Below are 21,355 nucleotides of genomic sequence, written 5' to 3'. Positions count from 1 at the left end.
ATTTGATAGCAATGAGGTACACGATCTCTGCTGCCCCAATTGTTTAGTTTTCCTCATTCAAACGATTTACAATTTACCACGATTTTATCTTTGGTCAGTGAGCACAATGTCTAGGGCACCAATCATTTATAGCAAACTTAAAATCCACAGCTCATCTTCATGAATATAATATTAAAATGTAATAGTGTCAAAAGTAGCCCTGATTTATAGTATGTATGTATGTATGTATGTATGTATATATATATATATATATATATATATATATATAAATATAAATAACATGGCAAATTTTCTATATATATATATATATATATATATAGAAAAAGTAATGCCCTAGTTTACAAAGGAATTGCAAAAAGTTAAGCATGCCAGTCTTAGAAAGAAATACTTCTTAATATGTTCCTTATTGACCTTCAAAGCTTAATTTGAGCTCAGATATCATATATCTGACTGCTGTTGTGCCAATAATTCAGTGTCTAGGTGGGTTTAAACAACTTTGGGGAACAGGCACTCCCACCACTCCATCATAAAAAAATATTCTTATGGTTTGAGTATAACATGCTTTACAGATTAATCCCAGGGTAAACGTAAGAAAAGAACAGCAGCTTAGCTCGACAACAGCATAGAGTCCCAACGAATGAGGAATAATTAAACAATACAGCGAGTTGTTTGGATGAAGCCTTGACAGGTATCCAAAGATGCCCCCTCGCCCCCTGAAATTTACAGTCAACAGTCGTCCATTACACCTGATGTCTTCCCTTTCCTCCGCTTATCTCCTACTCCAGTTTGTGAAGCACCGAGTTCACCTGCATTTAGTCCTCAGCCTGTTGACATATATAAATCAGTCAGGATGAAAAGATTAACATGAAAACACACAGTATGAGTGATAAAAAACTTGCACCATTGCAGTTGCTTTGTTTGACAAAAACAGCAAAAAAGTATGTACTGTTTCATAGTGTCTCCTAATGTGAAACCCTAAGACAAAAAGTGCATTTGATTTTCTAAGGGTTTCATTCACTGCTCTGATCTGAAAAACGACTGCAGTTTTCTCATAAAAGCATTTTTTAGCAATAAAAAACAGTTTCCTGGATGTTTCTTCCTGGTAAACAGGCTAAGCGTAGCGGAGTAATCAAATGAAAGGAAATACAAGAATCATGTTATTGAGCCATTAGAGTTTGTTTTATATTTCCAGTGGATAATGGAAATCTGAATGAGGGAACTGGCACAACCACTCATTAGTTGCTAATGAGCAATTAGTCACATGATAAACTGGTATGATGTAATGGCAATAAGCAGGAGGAGAAGGACAGTGATCCCAAATGACTGAGTGACAGGGTTGAGCCTTTGGCAATGGAGTAGATACGATGTCAAAAAATCACGAAACACAAAACACTAAGGGGTGGTTTCTCAATTCAAATGGGCTCAAAGGGAAAGGGAGACAATCAGAAGTAACAAGCAGCACAACATTTATTCGCCATTCCAGCATTGTGCCAAATGTAAACAGTGATAAGCTACAAATTCATCACTTGTATGAGTAAAAATCCTACAGAGACAGAGTACTTTGTACAGAAAAAGGTGCAGTCACATCAGTGATATTTTGGCAAAATTTCACAGGAACTAAAGGTCCATTGTATGTTGTCAACAGTGTATGTATGCATGTATGATGAAACGCTCACACTAAAGCCATTTTCTTAAACCAAGCAGCTTTACTTTGGTCAACATGGCAAATTTGCATGAGCAACTTAAACCTATTGTGCAATCTGTGGGGAAATACTTCGCCTTCACACTAAATTCCAGATTGCATGGATTCCTATTGAAACGACTGGATTTGCCTGTGAAAATTCACTAAATGGTGAATGTGACCGCACCTCAAAAGGGCAATAAAAAAAATCTGAGATAATTCAAATTTCAGACTTTAGAAAAAAACAAACTGATGAAAATAAAGGCCACCAATTTCATTTTGTCTTTCATAATGTTTGGCTAGGCTTGTTTTTAGTTTTGATTTTCCTTTGCTTTGTAACTGAATGTGATCCTGAGTTCCCATTTCTTGTAATCAAAGAATTTCCATGACATTTCCAGTAGTTTGTGATTACTGAATGATACTGAATACTGAAGGAATCTAAAAATTCATTTTACTGAGATTACTGTGGCTTATTTAAGCCACCATATACACATCCAAATACGTCACGTGTCAAATCTTTTATTCAAAATTAGTAAAAAGACTTAACTCTACCTGATGAACTCATTTCAAACAGTGCATAACTAGAATATTACTCACAAATTTCCATAATTTTTTAAATTTCCTAGGAACCATGATCATCTCGGAGGTCCTTTTTTATACGAATAAGCAATGGCCTTTATTGGCAAAAACTACCCTCATTAGTTATGTTTCCATCCACACTGGAATAACAAAACATTTGTGAATAAAGCACCGTTTCCATCCAATGAGTCAAAGAGAACAAAATAGTCACTTCCTGATAAACTGGCACTAAATATCAATCAAAAAAGTAGGAGAAGCCACTAAATATAATAATTTTCATATATGATAAATTACTTGCGCCTCAGAGCAAGCAGACGAAACAAAATAAATTCTGTCACTGCTTTCGGAGGTAGATGCCTGCTGTTTGGGAACGCAGTCGTGTAAGACAATTATACAGACTTACTTTGCTCAGGCATTTCAGAATGTTTCATATGCTGTGGAATGAGATCGGTCCGCTGGTTAGTCAAGTTTTCCCGTCCCATTGTCTCATGACTTTTTTTGATGCGCATGGTGGAATTTATTCGGTAAATGTGTTTCCATCGTAGTTTATGTGCATTTTTTCTTAGTGGATAAAAAGTTCATCTTACTTAATTGTGCATAAGTTTTGTGCATAAGTTTTTTAATGCACATTATTATGTGATATTCCAAAATGCACATAAAAAAGGTGGATGGAAACATAGCTATTTAAACTCTGGTGTACATTCATTCTGCGTGGCTTGATAAACATACATGATGAACATTAAAATGACATGAAATCTAATAAGATGCCATACAGTCTCTGGAACCACATTAGGTTTACCCTGTGTAATTAATCTCTGCAAGCTGCTCTGAGAGAAAAGCCAAACAGCTTTCCCCTCAATGATAATGATCCTAAACAGCGATCAAATGGGATCCTGTTGGAATGATGTTATAGATCATTCACGTTTGCAGTCCACACTCTCACACACACACACACACACACACACACGCCTTTGCAAAAATGGAATAAAAATCAAAACAACACTTATTTGCTCAAGCAGTTTGTGACATGCATGAAAGCCAAAACCCATATCCAAACATGTCATCCAGGGAAAGGTGCAAAATCAAAGAGGTGCAAGAACGACAATGAGGGGGATCCAGGAGCACAGTAAATGTGGGATATTAGTCGTGCTGGAGGAGGTGTGCAAGGTTCACAGTGGAGAATGACAGCCAGTGTGAAGCTGCAGACAGAAGCAGTCAGTCCCAGAGGAGGGGAGGACTGTCACAGCCTGAGGAGCTGCATTCCCATTTGTCAAAGACGATAGAGACAAGCCCTATAGCAGATGTCATCTCATGCCATGAGACAGATGGACACGGGAACATAAAGGAGACATGAGTGTAGTGAACAGGGAGGGAGAGGCAGAGAGACCAGAAAGACTGAAGTGCGCGGAGAAAAGGGGAGGACGTTGGTTAGTTGTTAGAAGTCAGCTGAAGTAAGGGACCTCTTTCGAAAAGCCACAGTCTCAAAGCTGGTAATAAGAACAGCACCTGAGGACGGTTGATCTGAAGAATCCATTGCCATATCCTCCACAACCTTCGTTTCAGGCTGACTCTGATCCGGCTCTAAAATAGGGGCGTCGCTGTCCTCTGTATAAGAGGATAAACAGGATATGCAGGAGAGTACAATTAATGGTTCATTTGGAGGAAACCATAATTCAAACTTTGTGTGTTAATGAATTGTTCTGACTTACTGCTCTGGTTGGCGCTGTCTGGGGTGGGCGGCACAACAGGATCTGCTGTGTCATGGCTGCTCGAGGTGGTTGTGTCGGTAGATTCAGCTGGTACAGGCTCCTTTGGCGTTTCACAGGAAGCTGACTCCACCACTGAATGTGAAAAAACACTTTAGATTCACTACTAAGATTCCAAAGTTTTTCATCTAATATTAATATTTCACACATGCACACATACATCACACATGCATGGAAATGACCGCCCTGCTTAGTAGCTCCACTAGGGGGCAACACTAACAGTTGGGTTGTTGCTTGCAAGAACTAGTAGAGATAGTAAAAATCAGAAAAAGGAGATAAAAACAACGGAAGCTGAAGTCTAATGGTGTGTGCACACCAAAAGCGAAGCCAGTATTCGCATAGCCTTAGCACTCTAGATGGGTACTCGTGGGATGTTTGTTGTGTCACTTGCACGAATAAAGACATCATGTAATGCTCTCCACTATTTTCTGATACAACCGGACATTAAAATAAGCACTTCTCTGATTGGCTTACGCAACAACACGTCATGTGAATTTTCCACTCAAGTTAGAATTTTTCAACTTGCGAAGAAAATGTGTGTTATTGTGCTCTCTCAGCAATCACATCGCTCGACGCGTATTCACATCTATTAGAGTCTTTGCATTGACTTTGTATGTAATGTACTTGAGGGAATAATTTCAGCTTTTGGTGTGCACACACCATCAATTAAAATGCTAGAATGCTTAAACGTGAGATATAATGGCAGATGGAAAAAATTAAGCACACCCCAGACCTTGCTAAGTATCCTAACTAGGGCTGTCGCGATTCGTCGATTTTAGTCGACTATTCGATTTTTAAAAATCATCGACTTAATTTTGCTCTCGTCGACTAACCAGCAAAATACCGGAAGTGGCGCATTTCACGGACGAGAATCCATAAAACACGTTGGGTGTTTCTCAAACAGAAGGCTGCATCTTACAAAGGCTGCATTTCTCGGCCACATCAAACATCGCTGAAGGCCATTTCAATCGGAAGGATCCTTGGAAGACAGCCTTCGTTTCGCGTCTTTCATTCAACTGAATTTGAAAGATGCATGGGATGTATCCTCCGTGACCTTCAATCACCCATAATCCTTTGTACCTATTCCATTTCATAATGGAACGAACGAACGGACGAAAAACGAATTTTTGAATTTATTATGAAATCTAAGACAAAAATAATGTTTTCGGACATGAAAGGATAGATGTAATCTTTTGTTTTGCTGTAAATTACTTAAACCTAAACTGCCAATAACTTAACCAACAGGGAGATTGTAGATGGCTGTAATGCATTGTATTGCATGAATAGAAAGCCAAATTATATAAAGATTTGTAATAAAATATTTTTCCAAAACTTAGTGTTTTCGTGCCGTGACTGTGGGCGGGAACATATGTTATTTAGCCACGCGCACCTACTAGACCGTCTTATTCTAGCATTTATATGCCGAGGAGGACTCTAGCCTACAAGACTCTGAAGGACTGAACTAGGAAGGATGCAGCCTTCCATTGAGAAGCACACATTATTAGACTTTTCCAAGGCTGCATGATATATTAAACCCATTTGAAAATCATATTTAAGCACAATTGTGAATTCACAAATGCTATGATTTAATTAAATTATATGCGATGCAGTTCTAATACAGTATATGCAGTGCTTTAATTATTTACATGCGTGTAGGTTAAGTGCGCACGTCTTACACAGAAACTGTTATCATTTATATGTGGAGCGTCTCAAGCTCATCTCTGCATGTTGTTGCGAGTTTGGGTTTATCAACGTTCATCTGGGAACGCAACGTGCGCCATTTCATCAGATTTGTAAGGTAAATCATTTATAAACCTAAGGAAAAACACAGGAAAATACATTGCGGTTTCAAAATAAAAGCTCAAACCCTCACTCGGAGTTTACACGTTTTGATGTCCACATATTCATTTAATTACAGTGGCTATAGCATTTCTGTCCTAAAGAAATGGCCAAATATTAAAGATTAAGTGGACATTTGAATTAAGTGGTGCTTGGTCAATATTAAACAAGGATCAGATCACGCAGTAATGTGTAAAAACAATCATCAGGCAACTGGTGTCCCCTGCAGGTCTTTGTTGTAATGCGTAATCTACATTAGCTTTATCATTTATAATACATTATGTATTTTACAAGTTTTGTTCATTCATTTTTGTTCAGTTGGTTTAAGAATATTTTATTAAACTATATTTTATTAAGTAAAATTGTTTATTTTTTGTGGGAAATTAATTTAGATTAATCGATAAATTAAAGGAAAAGATCTTGGAGCGCTACTTGCTGAAAGGACCTCTGTTTAATGATCCCAGAAGGTGCTCTTTGGTTGGGTTAAAAAATATATATCTATAGAAAAAAGATATCTTGTTAAAAAGCCTTTATTCAAACATGGCTCTGAATAAAGGCTTTTTAACCTTTTGGAACCGGAAGAAGTGCCTTGGATCAGTTTTTCTATAGATAATCAATAAATTAGTCGATAGATTGATCAAAATAAAAATAGTCTTTAGTGGCAGCCCCAGTCTTAACAAGCACGCTAAAAAGAGAAACTGTGAAATACTAAATAAAGACCATAATTATTCCACCTGTAGATGTCATTTCTTTGCTTTCTGGTCCTTCTGGATGGCTGGGGGTGGTCGTCGTGTTATGTTCAGCCGGGTTATTCTTGGGTTGAGCTGGACTGCTTTCAGTGCTGCTGGGCCTCAGAGGGCTTTCACCCAGAATGCTCTTAGGAGAAAGCATCTCCATTTCTTCACCCCAGTCTGATACTGGCTGGTGGCCATCCAGTGGGGAGAAAGGGCTGAGGGGGTTAGGTCTTGGGGTACGTTGTTCTTTTGGGGTGAGAGTAGAGGTTCCAGGAGAGGTAGGGTTTTTTTCTGTTGGTTTAGCATCTTTCGAGTCTTCCTCTTGATCTGCTTTTTCATCCTCTTTCACATCTTCCTCTTCACCATCACTAGCATCCTCCCACTCATCGTCATCCTCTTCAGCAAGGCCTCCATCAGTCTTCTGCACAGCAAGAGAAGGTCAGGAAAAATTGAAAGACTAACTAAAAGCAACCTTCATTCATAATGCTCTTCAAAAGAACTCTTAGTACCATGTTACTCATGGCGCTTTTCCACTGCATGGTACGGCATGGCACGGTGCGGTTCAGTACGGTTCACTTTTGGGGGGTTTTCCACTGGGTACAGTACCTGGTATTTTTTTTGTACCACCTCGGTTGAGGTTCCAAGCGAACCGTACCTTTACCAAAACGTGACGTGTAAACTCTGCTGATCACTGATTGGCCGGAGAAAATCGTCACTGCCTGCGTCATTGAACTTGCAACACGAGACACAACAGACCTGCTAGATTTAAATCGGCACAGCCAGTGAAGGATCGAACGCAACTGTTTTGAATGAGCGCACCTTTAACAACCAAAAATGGCTGTTTCTTTGTCTGTTGAGGAAGTACATACATTCCTCTCATTGATGGCTGAGGAGCGGATCCAGCAAGAGCTTGATGGAGCAACGTGGAATGAACAAGTTTTTCAGGAGTCACGGCAGTAGAGGCAGCGCAACTATAACGACACGTGAATAATCCCACCCACTCTAAAGCGGTACTAAACTGCAGTGGAAATGCAAGCCGAACTGTGCCGTGCCGTACTGAGCCGTGCCGTCGTACCACGCAGTGGAAAAGCATCATTAGTGTTTTCAGGCCTCTTACCTTGTGTGATAACGGAGCCTTGAGGGTGTCCTCCTTGTTCTCGTTTTCCTTCTCTTCGACCTTCTCTTCATCCTTCTCTTGCTCCTCCTTTCCTCCTTTCTCCTCTTCATTTTCTCCTTCCCACCGATTATCATGCATGCTTTAAGGAAGGAAGTAGGTTGGTCAATGAACATTAATTCATCAAATACAGTCTAGAATGATAATTTCTCAACCTATAATGCCACTTGCTCCAAATAGCAATCACAGGTTCCACATGGTATTAAGATGCGATTTAGTGATCTGATCACAAGCAGATCCTGGAAAACCACATATAAATGTAGTCAGAAACACATGACCACATAGTAGTGGAAACGGTACCTGCCCTGAATGAATCCCAGAGCACAGAGCACCACCTAACACGTGACCGTTCAGAGACACAATGTGAGAACAAACCAAAACAAGCAATTTAAATGTTGCGGTTTTGTACCAAACACACAAATGTACTCCTTACACTTTTAATTTGCTTACTTTCCCGCTAACCCCAGTAACATAGGTTCATCTCCTTCAGATGCATTTGAAATTAATGTTAATACCAGGTGGAAATAGTAATGCATCTGACTACTAGTGATTAGATCACAGAAAATGCATCTTACTACCAGGTGGAAACTGGACCAAGGTTTAGACAACATAACTAAAGCCTAGTGGGACTAGACTCTTGAGAGGGACAAACTCTTTAATGGGGCCATCCCAAATGGTGCACTTATGGGTCACTTGTTGCCTGCATGAGGCCTTTATGTTCCCAACCGTGGACTGTAAAATGTATAGGGCAGGGCTGATATGTCTCATACTGCATCTTTTAATAGAACATCAACACGGGAAATAAAAAATGGTCTAGTTAAGCCATAAGATCTAGGGGGTGCAAACTCATCAGGGGCGAAAATGGTGACAAACTAAACTAACCTGACCCCCCCAGGACTCCCTCTCTGGCCCTGTGACACCCACCAAAGAAAAACACAAAATACCAAAATATATCTTCATCACACAATATTTTTATCTGGTAAACGGAACTACAAACAACTTTTACAATATGCCAAAATGGCATGGGAGCCCGTGGTAGCATAATTGATCTCTTTGCAGCAGAAGCTGCATCTGGCATGGCCTGGTTTCTCTATTTTTATTTTTTTTAAACTGTGAATTGAAACATATTCCTTTCCCTTCACATCACACTTTGATTCTAACTTAAACCAGGACCAGCTCCATTTGCACCAGCCTCTAGTTGAGCCACAGTAAGGGCATCTTCCTCCTCAAACTCTCTCATTCCCTCACTCTGAAAAAAAAATTGAAGTAGGTGAGTGGTAAAGTTTGGCTACCTGAACTAGTTAAATGCCAACGTAGGTAAAGGCAAGTTAATTTACATAGCACATTTCACACACAATGGCAAGTCAAACTGCTTTATAGGGAGAAAATGTTACACACTGAAAAAAATGCTTTTCTTACATTTTTTTGTCTTGTTTCCAGTCCAAATATCTAAGAATTCTTAAATAATTTTTTTTCCAAAGAAAAAAAGTCAAAATAATCTTGTTTTCAGTTTGAAATAAGATTATTTTGCTTACCCCATTGGCAGATTATTTTGCTTGTTTTGAGGAAAAACTTTTTTCTAAAAACAAGACAATTTTTACTTGTCTAGAAAATGCTTCTTGATTTAAATTTTTTTAGATATTTGGTCAAGAAACAAGACAATCAACAAGGATTGTTGTTAAGATGTTACATGAACTTAGTCAGGGCAAATAAACCACTGTAAATCATTTCAGCACTCTAATTTTTGAAGCAGCTGATGGGCTAAACGCGAGGTGTTTCTCCGTCTTGAAACAGGCTGTTACAGGCTGACACTTAGCTATGGCTTAGCGCTGCCTCCACTTGAGCTGAGTGATACTAATATTACTGTACATTAAATGGTATGCTTTACTTGTAGGTCGAACAGTTCTTAAATGGACTTCATGTCAGAGTAATAGCTTACTGATATGCGAGACAAATGTTAAGGTCGAGACTAAGGAGCATTTTTGCAAAGGATAGTGAACTAATGTAGCGATAACGTAACTTATAATCTTCAAAGCTATCGCAACAGCAGCCTCACACAAAACAGAACAAAAAAAACCCAGCAGCCTCATGCGGTAATCACCATTTAAACTGGATCACCATAATTTACAGCAGATATAAATGCATTCCATCCTGCTCTACAGCGAACTTAATTTAGCTAGCTACAAACAGCCTAATCTATATGGACAGTTGCCTGCAGTGCCTAAAAGTTAGGCTTCAGGAGTAGATTGGTTGGATATTAAGGGAAAGCCAATCAGAGGCAGAGTAGGGCGGGTCCATTCCTTTGCCAACAGGGGAAAAAACGCTACAGGTGACATGACACAGATGACTCGCATATTTTTTTACAGATCTACACGATTCACGTGAATGACCTATTTCAAGGTGAAAACGGCGAATTTTGCCGAAAGATGACACGTTTGCACCCTTGAAGATCGCTAGGACACTGATGGTCCTTCAGGAGCAGACTGGACCCCCCCCTGCTCTAGGAGCAATGCTGGTGTAGATCATTTTCCACAGAGTGAAGGACTTTTGCATACCTGTAACTTTTGCCTTGACTACGACCCTTCCCTCGTCCACGACCTCCCTGTCTGGGTTTGCCCTGTCCCAAGAAGTCTCCAAAGCTTGGTACCTTGGGCGGCCTCTTGCTGTCTTCTGCATAAGAGAGATTAAAGCAATATTTATCTTTGAAGGGTGATGTGGGGCTGAGCAAGACCTTGGAAAACAATTTTGCGTCTGAAATCTGTGGTGGAGACAGATGACCCTGGGCTCACAGTAACAGATGGCCCCCTGTCATTCTGATGGATTGCCACTCTATGCTTCACTCTTCAGGATGAGAGGGGAATGGATGAGAAAAACATGCAAATGTGCCCTTGATTTGACAGCACTGTGATGAGACTTGAAAGTTGTGAGGTAGATCCTGGGTTTGTGAAGCACTCAAAGCCAAGACATCAGCAAATGAGCATGTGTCAAAAGCTGCAAGACTTTCTTTGATGCAAAAGAGCTACTTAGGTTTGTTATGAATGACAGCTTTTGAATATAAATATTCCAGAAAAAAATGTAATGTAAAAATCACAATGTTAGGGAAAGAGTGATGTTAGTTAGAGGATTGTGTCTTAGCAGGGGAATGTCGTTTGAGTATAAGCCAATTGGAAGTATGCTACAATCCTGAACATAACAGAACACTTCTCACAGTGCATATCTAAAAATGATAACACCGTGTTTTTGATTAGGACATTTAGTTTTGCTGGATTGAACTGAGAAGCGTCCTCATTTAAAACATCCCAGAGGATGCAGGGCCTATTTTTTTTTACGACAAATGTTGAAAGTTTAGGATCAGCTCTGTGACAAAGATATTATTTATATTATGTTTATTTTTTTTTTATTATTTTAAACAATAATATATTGTTATTGTTTAAAATAAAGCAGAAATACATTTTAAATAATAAACATTAACAATGCTTGTATAACATTATAAAAATTTTATATAAATCTAAATATACATTTTTAGTTTTTGATATTGGGACGATTTAAAAATGATATTAGTTGCCTTTAAAGGAAACTACAGGCCTTGAAGCATCTCCTGTCTATTAATTTGCAAATTAAACATCTCCACAAATCACAAGACCTTTTTTCTACACTATTTAAGATATTATATGGTCTTAAAATCTATGAATGAATTTGAGACCATTTAATGCTTTTTTTATCCACAAATACCTGGGCTGAAAATGACCGGGGATGCTAAAAGAACATCAAGATGAAGAATGGTTTACAGAATTATTTACCACTAATTAGCCAAAACTAGAGTGTCCAAAGGCCTGTTGCACAAAGCCGGCTTTGGTTTTTGCCCAGGTAAGTTAGCATTTAGTTTGAGCAAACTCCGAGTGTTTTCGGGCTCAACAAGGTGGGAGTGGCTAACTTACGCTCACACGGCTACCCTGCTTTGGAGCAGGATTTATTCTGGGTCAGAGGTCGCAAAACCAAACTGGCCCAATCAGCTTTGAGCAAAGTGACATATCTGATGCAAAAAAGCCACTCCCCGTGTATCTGAATTGTGCCAACTCTCGCGAGATGTAAATCACACCAATGCTCTCCATGCTCCACATGACTGGCTGTTTTCTGCACGTGTCACATTTTCAGGTGCACGCTTTTCAGAATTGATCACAAACTCTGGATCTAACGCCGAGTTGACAGAAAATGTTTATACTGAGCGTTGTGAGCCCGCTGTACCTAATCAAAACCAGGCAGGATTTGTTAGATTTTGTCAACTTAGAGTTTGTTCAACTAGTTTCATGCAACAGGCCACGGGAAATGTTTGTCTTTGTTTACAATTGTTGCTAGTGTTGCTTTTACTGTGAGTTAAGGAGTAAAAGGTCACTCAAGTCAAGAAAGCAAGGGGTTGCCAGGTGCATGTTTTCTGCTCAGCAAAATGACCGGGAAGCAAGTTTGAAATAATGGATGGGCGACTGGCAGAAAGCAATGAAGGGGAAATGTTATCTTAGCTATCCAGTGAACTGCATTTTAGACAATAGATAATTCAATCAGACACACACATATTCCCCACTGTAACTTATTATGAAGGAGCAGAAAGCAATTAGAAACTATCAGCGCAGGAACAGTTGTTGGCTTGCACTCAGACTAGGGCCAATGTGAAGCAGGGCAAAAAGACACTCGCCACACACACACAGTCTCATGCCTTAAGCTGACCTGAAGGTCCACTGCGTTGCTGTACATGGGCATTGCGCCCTCTAGCTGCTGAGAAACCACAGCACAAAACATCACCAAAGAGCCACAAACACAAGTTTCACAAAGCAGAAATTTAATAAATGTGTATAAACGTGTACCTGCTGTAACTACTCCATGCTTTTGTTGGAGTATTATAGTCTATTGGCTGGCTGTATGAAGTAATAGTCACTCTAAAAATGTGGGGTGACATTCATGGTTTGTGTAGAACAGGTGTCACTGTGATGGGTGTGGAAGTATTTGTGTGTGATTTACCTCTCCTGTTGCTTTGTTCTTGTGAGCCCTCTCCAGCCACAGAGGAGTCCTCCTTGAACCTGTGAAAACGCCACAGGTGTCACTGGTCATCTCATTCTCACCCTGTCAGCATGAATTACTCCTATACACGGAGTATTGATCTGCCTCTCTTTTTAACACTCGGACAGAAATAAAATTGTTAGAGCTAACATTAAAGGGATAATTCAACTCAAAATAAAAATTCTGTCATCATTTATGTCATTCATGATACTGTTCTGATGAACACAAAAAGAGAATTGTACAGGCCTCTCTTTGCCATATAGTGAATGTGCAGCATTTATGTCTACTTTTGTGTTCTACAGAAGAAATCAAGTCATATGGGTTTTGAACCAAATGAGGGCGAGTAAAATATGGCAGAATGAAATTTTCTCAAATGAATTAGCCCTTTAAGGATTGCATAGCTATATGGCATAATCTTGCTACGATAGTGAGCATTTATGTCATTGATACTCACATTGTCTCCGTTTTCTGGGAATCCCACTCTCGTCTCCACTGGCCAGTGGCATTACGGTGACGAGCCAGTCGTTCTTCGTCAATCTGCTCTCTCTCCTTTTTCCAGCGGAGATACTCGGCTCTTTCTCGGCCAGTCATGGACAGAGTCATATCCACTGAGCCTTTACCACTTGGCCTACGATTCTGTTATGTGATTAAAAAGAGAGAAAGAAACTAATATTGGGTTAATTCATCAAATAATAGTGGCCCCAATTGGCTGTCTTTAGAAAATATGTCATGTCGACCAGCCTCTCTTCCCGCCCTGCTCTGCTCAAAACTCCCACCACCCGAACCAATATTTAAATTCTCTTCAAAACCAGTTGTTAAACACTCATTCAAAATATGGGCACAATTTAGAAGTTTTGCACTCAAGGAATTATCAGTCTACGCTCCCCATAGCAAGAAATCACGTTTACCCCTTCTATTATGGATGAAACCTTTAGTATTTGGTCTGTTAAAGGTCTTAGGACACTAAAAGATATGTTATGGAGACTTTGCATCATTCAGTCAAGTGAAAATGAAGTTCCAAATTCCTGAATCCCACTTTTTTAGATATCTTCAGCTTCGTAGCTTTGTGTCTTCCTCATTGAGCCACTATCCTTCGCTGCCTCCTGGTTCCCTTCTTGAATCTATTATGGAGTCCATATTCCAAAGGAACCGTTGGTAAAAATCTATTCTGTAATCAATACTTATAATCTGGAACCCCTAGCTCAATTAAAAAGAACATGGGAGGTGGAATTAGATATAGAATTCTCTGAGGACATGTCTTAAATAATATTTATGTATCTTCAATTTGTCTAAAACAGAGTAATTCAATTTAAAATTGTTCACAGACTGCATTGGTCCAAAGTGAAGTTAGCCAAATTCAAACCAAATTTAGACCCTAACTGTGATAGGTGTGAAATTGAGCCAGGTACGTTATCTCACATGTTCTGGCTTTGTCCAAAATTATAAGACTTCTGGCAGTTGGTATTTAAATTTCTCTGATACATTAAAGATGTGTATAGAGCCTGTAGCCATAATTTCAACATTTGGTATTACACCACAATCCTTGTTTTAATCAAAGTAAGAAAAATCTGATCACTTTTACTATGCTTTTAGCTCTGAGGTTTAATACTGCTCGAATGGAAAGAAAAATCCCCTCCAAACTTTAAGCAATGGCTTAAGGACCTACTACATTATATTGCCTTAGAAAAAATACGGCACACTATAAGAGGCTGTACCAACAGGTTTTATATTACTTTTATATTACTTGGCAACCTCAGAGGAGCAATTACTTGGTTATCTCAGAGGAGTAGTGTAAATTATTATTTTTTATAAAAATAATAATAAAAATTCATATTAGAAAGCTTAAATGTATAATCGTGCAACAGGGGGAATTGTTGTGGGTAGGAACGTTATCTAAAAAATGAAAAAGGTGTCTAACTGTATTGTGTCTCTATGTTTGACAAAATTATTTAATAAAAAGACCTTGGGGGAAAAAAGAGAGAAAGAAAATTGAATATGCTGGCCTCTACCATTACACTACTATTAAAAGGTGTGCCGTTGGTACGATTTTAACAGTAAAATCAGTCAAATTGTGAAATATTACTACAATTTAAAACACTCAATTTCTAATTGAATTTTAAAAAAAAAATTATTCTTATGCTGGCAAAGCTGTATTTTCAGTAGCCATTACTCCAGTCTTCATAGTCAAATGATCCTTCAGAAATCATTTTAATGTGCTGATTTGGTGCTTAAAAACATTTCTTACCATTATCAATGTTGAACACAGTTCTGCTTTTTGTGGAAACGTTTTACGATTATTTGATTTTTTTTTTTTAAATATCAGGATTTATTTGAAATATGGAACCAAACAAGTCAATCTGCTTAGTACCGTCCATTCTCTCTCAACCTCTGGACCGGTCTTCACATTGTCAAAGTCAACACCACCCCAATTGCGCACATGTCGCCGGCTTCCGTCCTTGCGGTCAGTTTCTGGTATCGGCCCACTACGCCGTGGGTCATCAAGAAAGTTTCTGATGGGCTTCTCTCCATCAGCCTGCAAAAAAATAAATGTTCAGTGCACATGCAGCACATTGGAAATGGAATGATACAATAAAAAGAGAAAGTTGGGTTGACCAAAACATACCCTTTGACCTCTCTCATATTCCGCAATCTTTTCCATCTCTTCATTCATCTTCTCTATGTTCTGTCTTCTTTTTTCCTCCCACTCCTGAAAAATTGGATATCAATAACGATGCTTGTGTTTAAAAAACTAAATCTGTGTTTCTATTTCAAAGAAGATCTAAAACATAAAAAAACAACATTAAGAATACTTTCTGCCATTGCTTGCGAAATTCCTAGTATTTATTTAAACAGCAATGTTTTGTCTTACAATGATACAACATATGCTTGAAGAAGCAGTGATGTGTACAAATAATTCATTTTGCAAGCAACGACAATGTGGGACTTGTGTTTTCCCTTCTGTACATTTTGTGTCATACACACCTACAAATGACTTTGCAAGTAAATTAATGTACCACAACTTTATTTTATAATATCTCAATTACAAAATGATTAGAAAAGGTCACTGGTGACTGTCAATAGTGACCTTTGATTTCCTGTCTGAGCCTGATCCTCCTTGCATTCCTCCTCCACCTCTTCCTCCTCTCCACCCTCCTCTAGAGAAGTGTTCACTTCGAGCTGGACCCTCTCCACCTTCACCATCCTGAGGTTGCCTTTCCGACCATGGTTCGTCTTTGTTTGAACGAGGCTCTCTTCTTCCGCCGCGGTGGCCACCTCTACTCAGCCGGCCCGATCCTGTTCTGTGGGGGGGACTCTCACCATGAGGCTGACCAGACTCTTCTTCTTCTAGGCCCTGGTCACCACGATGAGCAGCTGGTTTCTTGTCATTCACCACACGCTTTTCCTAGAAAGGCAGTATGATTTTCTTTAGTCCAGGAGTAAAAAGTTTATGACACTTCTACTCAGTCAAGTTCATAGGACCAATGTAATTTTAGTATAATTTAAATACTAACAGAGTATCTATTAATCTATTTTATATTTTCAGTTTTCACTATAGTTTAAAAATACAGAATTTAGAAATTGAATGTCCTTTTGTCATTTTTTTTGTTTTATTATTAATATTTAGCTTCTATTAATTTTTATTTCAGTTTAAGTAGTAATTTTAAGTACTTAAACTTATTTCCTTTCCTTCTGTTCCCAAGGCAAAATTTCCAATTTTCATTTTAAAGTTCAAGTATATCATTTTCTTCATTTAAATGAACAACAAAAAATAACAACTCTTTAATAGTTTTGGTTAACAATATCAACACTGCATTAGACATGTTACCATACCTACTTTTTTTTTTTTGAACCCCTTAACTGTCACTCACATCTTTGAACATAGACATTAATGTGCATTATCCAAATTATTTTTTTTATAATTCATGAATGAAAACATTTTGTAATATGATTTTGATGCACCATTTCAATGGTAATGCAATGTCTGATTTTAAAAAGGCTTTTAAAGGATGAATTTTGAGATTAAGTTTTCAAGTGATATATCATTTCTTATGATTTCTAAAGCATGATAGGGAAAAGGGCAACTAAGAAAACTTTCTTTGACAAAGGTCAGAACTCCTGTTATGTAGATTTTCCAGGTGCACTCGTCATAAATTAATCTATTACTTATCCTACATAATTTAACAAAAAAAGTGGTTAAATATCTATTTAGGAGTCTTAGACCTTTCCAACGATATATAGTTTGTCATGATTAGATTAGGATTTAATTGAAATATAGGCGTCCCACAGAGGGGACGGGTGGCAGTTAACTGGAAATCACATTTTTTAAAGAGCAATGCCCATCTGTCTAGTTCAACAAGTATATCTGAAGAAAATTCCCTCACTTTGCAGTAACTGAAAGGCATGACCTTCACAAACCACGATAGGAGGGTCTATCACAGCTGCGCGGGCCATCTGTGATCCACTGAAACTCTACAGGTATTGATTAAAATTCTCTACAGCTTGTCTCATCCTTCCCCATGTGGGAAATTAAAATCCTCAGAGCTGTGAGGAATGGGAGTGCTAATTAACTTCTACATGCTCTTGTTCTATATTGGAGCTGATGCAAATCATTAGCGGTCTGAGATTATTCAAAATCAAGCTTGAGTTAAGAAACAGTATACTTATTAATATTAAATATTTACATGTACAGCAAGAGCAAAAAGTATCTAACAAACTATGGACTCTATGGCTGTGAAGACAAATATCATGGTTCTTTATAGGGGTGTGCAATATGTATTGTCTATGATAACATTACTGGCAGTTTTATTTCCAATTATTCATATTTCAGTATTTAAAATCTTATAGCATTATGTAATTACAATTGCAGTGTAGATGCATTAATGCCACCACTGAGCTATATTAAAAGGCCACTTTAGATGCTTCCTCTGCATTGCAAATAGGGATTTTGTTGACACTGACTTCATTTACATGGTAACAGCCCTATAGCGTCTTATTATCCTAATGGAATTTATTGATTAAATGTAAGAATTTGACATAATAGATGATGCACACATTTAATAACGTTGTGGGAAATAATATCTTATAAAAGGTAAAAATTACCCTGTAAACCGATTAAACCAAGGTTTCTGAACAAGAGAGACCAAACCTAATACTTAAGTCCAGAACCAATTATGATAGTGCCATATGATGGAATATTACGGTAAGTGGCCATTCTATGAAAATATTCTGCCATCTCTCTTTACCCCAGCAGGTTTGGACAAGTCAACTGTCATTGTGAAGTTTTCCTTTTCCGTCTTTCTCCATTCAGTCTCAGGCTCATGAGGGCGGGGTTTGCGAGTTGTTGTCACAGCGATGCCCTCCTGTTCAGCCTTTTTCTTATCTTCCTGTATTTCCTGGTGACACAAGAGACGACAAGCAAGCTGAATGAATTAATAACACTGACCAAGATAAAAGCCTTGAATCTGAACATCTCAAGGACTGAATCCATGTACAATGTCAAAGTCAAATTAAATAATTACTAGTAGTACACCAAATAAACAAACTGGTAGAGTGGCAGCAGTGTATCAGATTTCAGCACTCAAATTCACCTGATATCTCTTGACCAAAGCCTCGTTCTTCTTCCGTAGAGCTTCAATTCTTTTGTCCAGCTCTGCGTCTTTCTCCTCCTTCGTCTTTAGATCCACCACAGCAGACTGACCATGAGCGAAAAAGACAGACAGGTGAAAAAACACTGCTTATATTACAGTTTTAACACATTTGGTCTAAATGCTGAACAAAATTAGTCCAGATCTGACCTCTTGGTATGGGAAAATTTGTCTAGGAATGATACATGATAATATTTTTAACATAAAACAAACACCATTCCCCATGCAAGGTATCTGAAATGTACAACGTTTTTGACATGAATCATAACAGAATGATGATAGCGAGCCTCACCATGGCTGGAAGCCTGTCCTAAACCAAAAGGTGGCGAGCTGAAGAAATCCCTGAACCTACACGAGAGGAGACAACAATGCAATGAGAGCAAAAACATTTTTCTTTCTCAATGTAATTGCATGCTTGACCAGAACTATCCAAATCACACAATAGGAGAGGTTGGCATCATCATTAACCCTCTTATGAACATAGACTACATAAAGCCCTGCATAAGCGTATTAGTGAGAACACAACACTATGAACAAGGAACACATTGCCAGAGCGTGTTTACAATAAATGATGTCTCTGAAACGAGCGTGAGGACTACTACAATGTATCAATATCTTCAGAGAAGCTGCCAAGAGTCTTTGAGCCCAATTCATGAGACGAGCTCACGTAGCTTTTTGATTTGATAAGTGAAACACAAAGGCAGTTCAAATTAAATATAGACATACAATGAATGTCTGTGAAATATAGACAAATAAATAAATGTTTCAAAGCTTTCACACTGTTTTACCTCTGGCAAGTGCAGCGCCCCTAAAAGTGGCTTGTAAGGTGCACTCGATCAACGGAGACCTACTATCACTAAATCTACTTCCGTTGACAACAGCTTCCACTTCCGGAACGGTGAAATTAGACGGAATTTCAAAATAAAAGTAATTTAATTTGGGATTTGACCAATTTTATTTGCCACGCACTACTTGGGCATTCAAAGAGAAAAGCATTAAAAAAAACAAGAGAAATTGTCAATCTACACTTTCATAGACATACTATTAAAAGTTTCATAATTACTCTAACAATGTAAAATCAGATCATGGTGCATTGCATCTTTAGGCTTAAAGCACCATCTGCTGGACACCGCTTGACATGTAAGAATTATTGCACATTCAGTCATTTCCACTGGATAGCTGTCTGGATGTCTTTCTTGATTTTCAAGATTCACTTAAGGAGGATACTGCCTTTGAGACAAATAAGCACAAGGGCAAAGACTCCTTCAAAATATGCTGTAACTTAAAATAAAATAATGGCTTGTACAAATACAATTATATATAATAATATTTTCTAGTAGCCTAGTCTGTATAAATCTTTACCATGCCCTTATATGTAAATACAGTATATCTAGGGTAGCATGTTTATATGCAGTCATTTTATGTATAAATGCTCAAAATAAAACAATAAATTGTTGTATTTGTTGCTATGCATCACTCTCAACAAGAAAAAAAGATGAAAAACAAAACATAACCACCATTTTTCCAACATCCTTCAGCCATCTGAACAAATTTATTATCAATGTCAAAACTACTGTTATGAAAAAGTGACGTGACGTGGCCAAGTATGGTTACCCATACTCAGAATTTGTGCTCTGCATTTAACCCATCCAAAGTGCACACACACAGCACCATGAACACACACCCAGACCCATTTATGCTGCAGCATCCAGGGAGCAGTTGGGGGTTCGGTGCCTTGCTCAAGGGCACCTCAGTCGTGGTATTGAGGGTGGAGAGAGCGCTGGACATTCACTCCCCCCACCTACGGACCTGAGACTCGAACTAGCAAACTAGGGATGCACGATATGAAAAATTTTAACCGATACCGATAATTAAGCCCTCCTCGTGGCCGATACCGATAAATTCATATTTTTATATTATAATTTTCATATAATCTGCAGTTTGTGCACCCAGGAGAATACAAAATCTAAGATTCACTGATTAAACTGATATTTTAGTAGCTCTGGCCTAACTATACATCAGTCCCGACTCTTCAAATGTTTTTTATTTTTTGTGTAAGGCACCACAATACTTTGTAACAGAAATGGTTTAACAGAATTATGACAGAACTATGGTTTATCTGCAATTAACAACTCATTAACAACAAATTTATATTAAAATATTTAATGCATAAAGAAATGCATCTATTCAATGTATTTAGTGCACGAGGATGAGAAAGTTATATAGTCTTTAAGCAGTGTTGGGAGTAAGGCCTTACAAAATTAATGCATTACAGTAACGTATAACTTTTTGCTAAGCCTGTAATGCAGTAGTGTAAGGCATTACTAATCAATTTTCAGTAATATTTTACTCGGTACATGTTCAGTAACGCTTGCATTACAACACACTTTTAGCCCCCAATTATTATTATTATTATTTTAAATTTAATTTAAATTCGGGCTCCTACTTTTTTATGTCCCTATAGGGCCAGGCTTCGGGCCAATTTTAATGTCATAGTTCAGACGCGGGCCGGGCCTCGGGCCTGTTTTAGGCTTCTCCTTATGTTTATATTTTAGACATCCATCAATTATTGATGAAAAAAATTGCTGCGCTGGTGTAAAGAACATTAGTCCGTGCCGCGACTGTCAAGAGCGGCTCGACGGTGTTTAGTCAGCATAGATGAAGAGTTCTGCTTCAAATACACGCAATAAAGAAAAAGCCCCTGCAAAAGTAATTACCATGAATGTGTCCGCGGGAAATATAAGGATTCGTCATCTCCTCCTTAGACGCGCCTTTAGAGAGAAGTGCATCTTCACGGATAACGATTGTATTAAATAGTTTTGTTTTCGTTTTTATTTATTTCGTTAAGTAGCAATTTAAAGCTTTCTTTAGCTATATTTATCATG

General features: G+C 38.2%; 1 protein-coding gene across 3 annotated transcripts; it reads right to left on the bottom strand.

Annotated features, from left to right (window-relative positions):
- Positions 1-701: 701 nt before the first annotated feature.
- LOC306854055 (coiled-coil domain-containing protein 9-like) lies at positions 702-19,367 on the bottom strand. Of its 3 annotated transcripts, XM_079391846.1 has the most exons (16): positions 19,259-19,367; positions 18,763-18,818; positions 18,414-18,518; positions 18,069-18,218; positions 15,911-16,228; positions 15,449-15,532; positions 15,194-15,358; positions 13,280-13,461; positions 12,787-12,845; positions 12,496-12,543; positions 10,329-10,443; positions 7,717-7,855; positions 6,600-7,020; positions 3,970-4,101; positions 3,767-3,865; positions 702-824 (listed from the first exon to the last, which is right to left on the bottom strand). In XM_079391846.1, the coding sequence occupies exons 2-16, from the start codon at positions 18,763-18,765 to the stop codon at positions 820-822; spliced, it is 2,025 nt and encodes a 674-aa protein (XP_079247972.1). In that variant the 5' UTR covers positions 18,766-18,818; positions 19,259-19,367; the 3' UTR covers positions 702-819. The 3 variants fall into 3 exon arrangements, with proteins under 3 accessions (XP_079247972.1, XP_079247970.1, XP_079247971.1); XM_079391844.1 differs by lacking the exon at positions 702-824 and having other exon boundaries at positions 1,451-3,865; XM_079391845.1 differs by lacking the exons at positions 702-824; positions 12,496-12,543 and having other exon boundaries at positions 1,451-3,865.
- Positions 19,368-21,355: the final 1,988 nt, after the last annotated feature.

This window comes from Barbus barbus (genome assembly GCF_936440315.1).
Source record: "Barbus barbus genome assembly, chromosome: 34".
Lineage (NCBI taxonomy): Eukaryota > Metazoa > Chordata > Actinopteri > Cypriniformes > Cyprinidae > Barbus > Barbus barbus.
The sequence above is the reverse complement of the archived record's forward strand: the minus strand, read 5'-3'. Positions and strand labels throughout refer to the sequence as shown.

Excerpts from the sequence above, each read along its gene's own strand:
- LOC306854055 (XM_079391844.1), bottom strand. Across the intron at positions 12,846-13,279 it reads TCCCAGAAAACGGAGACAAT|GTTCAAGGAGGACTCCTCTG; the intron begins GTGAGTATCAAT and ends GCGTTTTCACAG. Across the intron at positions 7,021-7,716 it reads AGGCTCCGTTATCACACAAG|AAGACTGATGGAGGCCTTGC; the intron begins GTAAGAGGCCTG and ends CTTGCTGTGCAG.